Source organism: Ipomoea triloba, chromosome 13 (genome assembly GCF_003576645.1).
Source record: "Ipomoea triloba cultivar NCNSP0323 chromosome 13, ASM357664v1".
In the NCBI taxonomy this organism is placed as follows: domain Eukaryota; kingdom Viridiplantae; phylum Streptophyta; class Magnoliopsida; order Solanales; family Convolvulaceae; genus Ipomoea; species Ipomoea triloba.
Window position 1 is genome coordinate 711,579 of NC_044928.1, and position 5,835 is coordinate 717,413.

The 5,835-nt window shown below is 32.9% G+C and overlaps 1 protein-coding gene across 1 annotated transcript in view; it reads right to left on the bottom strand.

The window, feature by feature from the left end:
* Window positions 1–2,827, bottom strand: part of LOC116002735 (probable WRKY transcription factor 32) — a 5,257-nt gene extending 2,430 nt beyond the window's left edge. The window contains exons 1-3 of the mRNA XM_031242906.1: window positions 2,480–2,827; window positions 2,275–2,327; window positions 100–785 (exon numbers count right to left, since the gene is read on the bottom strand). Coding sequence (XP_031098766.1) covers window positions 100–785; window positions 2,275–2,327; window positions 2,480–2,732 — 992 coding nt within the window. The 5' untranslated portion in view covers window positions 2,733–2,827. The remainder of the gene's footprint in view (window positions 1–99; window positions 786–2,274; window positions 2,328–2,479) is intronic.
* Between the last annotated feature and the right edge of the window lie 3,008 nt (window positions 2,828–5,835).

Consider the following 5,835-nt stretch of genomic DNA (forward strand, 5'->3'; position numbering starts at 1 on the left):
GTTTTTTTTTTTTTTTTTTTTTTTTTTAAGTTAAATGGATTAGCCTTAGAATACAAGTAAGATGGAATGTCAGTATTAGACAAAGCTCCACAGACTCACCTTTTCTTCTGTGTAGGTTCATCACAATCCTCCCGTTTAACATTAGTTTCAGCATTGTCATCCAATCCAGAGAAATCCTGCTGCTTTGTCTCTGATATTGGTATTGTTTCTTTAACATGTTTCTTTGAAGTGGATGGCACTGTCTCATCAGCATTACTATTTAGGCGAGCTACTTTGCTATCCTGACTACGAGGCATAGATGAGATTGCAAGCTTGTTTACTTTAGGGGTATTTACTTTTCGGGGTGGCTCGTGATTGTGAGGACTTCTATAAACAATCTCAGTAACACGGTTAGTGTGGTCAGAACACTCAATCTTTTTTGCACAGCAGTCAGAATATGTGCATCTGTAATAGCTCCGAGAACCTTGAGGACTCTTCACTTGCTTTTGACCATATTTCCGCCAATTGTACCCATCAGGTGCTTGTATCTTTAAGACAGGAACAAGAGATAACGCTTTGGAGTTGGAAGAATTCTGGTTATCTACTTCTTGGATGCATGCGCCATTTCTGTTCTCTAATGGAGACAATCTTCGCTCTCCTGGAGTTGGGCTGGGAATGGATGAAATGGACTGTGTAACAGAAGTTGGAGATAATTCCAACACAGATGGATCATCAGCAGACTGCAGTTGGTTCCGCCTTTGAGCTTGAACAGTTGAGGCTTTCTGGTTAGAAATGCCAACCTCATCCTGAGGAATTTAATTAACATCAACATAAAAGTTCATATATGAAACTCCTATGAGCATTTCCAGATCTTTATAGCATGTTTTAACATCACATGAACAGCTCTGAAGTTTGAACAAATGTTTGTATACAAAGAAAATAGTAACGCCCAAAAAATAGTTTACCCAACATGCTCTAACATGCCAACTATAAAAGCCAAGGGCAGTAACCAGGTGCAGAATGAACTAACATAGCTTGGGATCCATTTAGGTAGGCCTATTCAGCATAGCATTTCAATTGTTTTTAGAATCCTGCTTCCATGAATTTGTTGCATAGAGCAAGTGATGGATATGATTAAATGAGTGAAACTCAGTATTAATAGGATTGTGAAGTAAATTTTGTTTCATTCATGTGTCTTTGGTTAAGCTTCAGTAAAGCGTTCACAGGTCACTGAGATGCTGATTAATGTTTCACATTTCTCTAACTACTCTGCTAAGAATTCACATCAGCATCAAATTAACAAAAACAAAGTGGAGAAGAATAAGGCAGACCTTCAGGGATACGGTTGGTCAGTTAGCCATCATGACCCAAGCACATCTAAGCCAGCCTATCACATGGTCTAAATCCAATCCCTCCAAATACATGTTCTACATGCCATATTAAGCTATCATATATCTAAAGATGCACTCTGCTTATCAGAAACCTGAATCAAGTATTGACATAAGGTCCTCAGCATGGCTCTTGACTTTGTTTTGTAGGTCATTACCATATAATCCATAATTGGCTATAGAGCAGATAACCCTTTTGATTGTTGCATCAAGGCTTACAATGTGCTTGTAATAAAAATTTGAAAGTTTTGACTTTTGATTACTTACATTTTTATATTAATTAGTTCATTTCTTTCTAGATTAGTAGCTTAAATCAGCCTTCCATATGCCAAAGAAAAGTAGTCCCAACATTGTACCGTATAGACTAATGTGTTGTTAAAAGTTTATTCACACACATCATTTAGGCATATAATGTTAAAGTTCCAATTATTTCTTGCAGCAGCTTTTGCATTGAGCATGACCATAACAAAGCTGCCCACGGCTTAGTGAGGGTCCAACCAGGTTTCTTATGCCCTCTACTTTTCTCTATTGCTTCCAATATACAAAACAAGATGCTATAATTTCTGAATTCAGGTTTAAAAGTGCCAAGCACTTGAGGAATTGGCAAGCAGCAAGACTGCTCCAATTACAAACACCATACCACTCACACTTCTCATTGATACACGCTTATGAAATTACTACTTTGATAACCTACTCTCACAACAGAATTCCCAAGTGGTAAACAAACTATATACGCACTTTTTACTCCATATTTCAAATGAAAACCAGTCAAGGATAGGAATAGGAATACGCCAACACACTTCATAACCTGCCCATTTCCAAATAAACTAGGCAGCAGGGAACAGGAGTTCAGTAATCATGTAGATATAAAGTAAATAAATAAATAAATATTGTTAAATAAATTCACCTTGATTTCCTTCAGGAATTCGGACGGGTGCAAGCTATACTCGATTGGAACTTCTGCACAGAATACAACAAAATGATTACAAACGCGCAGTATAGCCAGAAAACGATACGCGCATTGAAATTATCAAGCATGCACAGTCTCACAGAAAAACTATACGAAATCGAAAATTCAAATTCACACTGTACGTAGAGAGAATCTGAAGTACCAGAGAGCACGTGCGAGGAGGAGGTAGCAAGGGAATCCGGTCGGCTAGCACTCTTATCCAACTGTATGGAAGGCGAGTCCACCGTATCTAGGGTTTCTTCGGAGTCAGAACCTCCAACTTGAGCTTCTTCTGAAGTCTCAGTTCCAGTCGTCGCTCCACTAGGCTCATCACCACCGTCACCTCCGCCGCCGATGTCGGCGCATGTATTTTGGAGCTGCAGAGATGGCTTAGACGCTTCTCCTGTGTCATCCATGGCGGATTCCCGAGCCCCAACAATGCACTTTCTGCGTGCAGAGAATAGAGAGAGAGAAGGTAAAGGTATTTCGAATAGTTCTGTTGGTTACGGAGTATTACTTTTTGTTCTGTTGTTTTATATTTCCTCTTACTCTTTAGTGGAGCGTGGAAATAGTGGTTTGTTTTACTATGAGCACTCCTCCTTTTTTTTTTCTTTTTTTTTTTCTTATGTTTAGTTATTTTTCATCTCCGAGTTAATATAATAAAATATTATATATTTATAAAAAAGATTACATATTTCAAATTCAAATGTATTATTCTTTTATTTATCTTCAGTCTTAATTTCTAATAATAATTATAATATTGTAATTTAATTAAAAAATTTTAAATATAACAAAATTTAAAAATAAAATAAGTTCTCTTTTTAAAACTTGATTTTTAATATATAGAAAATATTTTTTATATTTTAATTATGCAAAATATTATGTTTAGAATTAGTTGGTAAAATTAACAATGCTTGACTTAAGTTATTTACAATTTAATTTTTTATAATATTAAATTTAGAATTAGTATGTAAAATTTATATATTAAGAAATTACATTAGAAGTACTATTAAATACAAAAATTATTAAAATACTAATAAAAATAAGCAAAAAAGAAAAAAAAAAGTTGATTTGATCGATGAATAGTAAGTATGACAGATAAAATGAAACATAGGAATTATTAAATTTCCTTAAAATGAATAGTCATATATATCAAATTTTAAAATGAAAAAAATAAAAAGTGAGTGACCGCCAGCGGGCAATGGTGACCACTACTAGTCATTAGTCGGGTGCATGAAAGACACATTTTACTGAACTTCTAAAAAAGAATGAGAAAATAGGTTTATAATTAAGTCCAAAATCGGTTAGTGACATGCAACCTCCTTAAACATTTTAAAGTTGTAATTAAACACACCAACATTTTATTTTGGTGCAATTAAGTCCAAACTGGTTAGTGACCTGCAATCCCCTGGTAATACTCCGAGTCTCCGACACTATTTTCAATTATAAATTGATCGACGATCGACGCCGATCGCCGGTCACCATAGAAGAATTCGGAGAAGATGAACACGTTTTGGTCGCCTTCTATATTCTTCTATGGTGAGCGGCGATCAAGGCCAAAATATAAAATAAATAATGTAACATGCACTTGATCAAATATCAAAATATAAAATAAATAAATAAATAAGGTGCAGTAATCTTTTATAATATGATATAAATAGTACTTCATTGATCACATTTCAAGTGCCAGTCAATTTTTAATATCAATAAATTTAATATTTAAAAGTTAAAAATCAGTATAAAAATTCAATAAATCTTTTTTACACGTACTTGTTTCAAAAATTAAAATATCAAAATAATTTAAGAAATGAAGTATTAAAAATGTGTACTATCTAAAATAAATAACCATGAGTATACATAGAATAATCCCCAAAAAAGTAATATAAAAATATTATATATACTTTGAATAATTTATCAAACGCTCAGAGCATCTCCCACAAGTCTATTTTGAAAGGTAAATCTCTCCACGCAGAGAAAAAGTTGATTGGGAGAAGAGAAACAAAGATATGAAGTGGATAAAAGCGTGGATGGCGCGTTGTGTTTTTTTGTGTGTATCATGATAATAATGTGGAGATAGATGAATATTTTGTTAATGATGGGAAGAAAGAAAAATGGACTATTCTGAAAAGAAAGAAAAAACTAAAATCAAATTAATTATTAAATAAATTATAATGTATAAGACAAATTATTTAAAACAAATAGATTTAATTTTGTTGAGAAAGGGGTGGCTAAGTGAGGTAGAACATGATTCATTGTGAGTTTAATTATTGCCAATACTTTAATTTATGTGATTTGCAAGCTATTACATATTAGCGAAATTTATCAAATACATACCTATAAATAATGTCTCTAGTTGAAGAAAAGATAGATATATAAAAATAAATAAATTTATATTCAATTGTTAAAAGGAGCTAAAACCTAAAGGGGATTGGTGCAAGCAGATATTGTAGTGGCAATAGGGGGAATAAAAAGAAAAAAGTAAGTCATACGAATCTGAATAATTAAAATTAATGAGAAGTTGTAAAATTATGAACCGTTGGGTTCGGATCTTTTTTTTTAACACTCAATCAGCGTGACAGACTCGCTGACTGACACTGCGTGTTGTTGACTGCTGTTGCCTCACGTCAGGTGGTCTTTTTGGATCATTTTATTAACGCCGTTTGCTTCTATTGGTGGCTACAAAGTATTCCGTTTACTTTATTTCTCCATTTTTTTTTTCGTTTCTCAAACCTTTTTTTATTTCAATCTATGAAATTTATTTCTAAAACACAATATTTTTAAAAATATAAACATAATTTTAAACAGAGAAAGTTGAAAACGATGGTTAGAGATAAAATTTGAACGGTACCCAAAGTCTCAAAGAAAAAGTTCAAGGCAATAGCTAGAAAGAAAGTCTCAAATGGTGGTTAGAGAGAAAGTTAGGAAGGTGATCAGAGAAAACGCTAAGAATGCGACTAGATAAAAAGTTGGGGGTGCATGGTCGGGGAACAATTCAGTGAGCACATCAAGAGAGAAATCTGTAGAAAAAAACCAATAACCAAGAACGGAGAGAAAGCTTATGACGAGGACTAGAAGAAAGTCAAGGATTGTTGCCAAATACAAAGTTGTGTACGGTGATTGGAAAATGGAGATAAAGTCAGGGCATGAATTCATTACTCATTTGTTATGGTGGTAGACATTTTTTGCCTTATAAATATATGAACTTTTAACCAGAGGTTTCATATTCAAACCTTATAAATACAGTTGCCTTTCCCTCTTTGAGATAATGAAGTCTTACGACATGAATATGAGTAACAAAAACATACAAAATTTAATTTTTGAAAATAAAATAATTTGTTTAAGGATCACGAATTGAATAACAAATGCAAAAATAGTTCTTTCTCATACAAGGTTCAACTAAATTATAAATCTCTAAAAGTGTTGTGAAAATTTTAAAATTGTCAGAATTCAATGCACATATAATTATAATACTAAAAAAAAACAAAAAAAAAAAAAAAAAAAAAAAAACAAAAAAAAAAA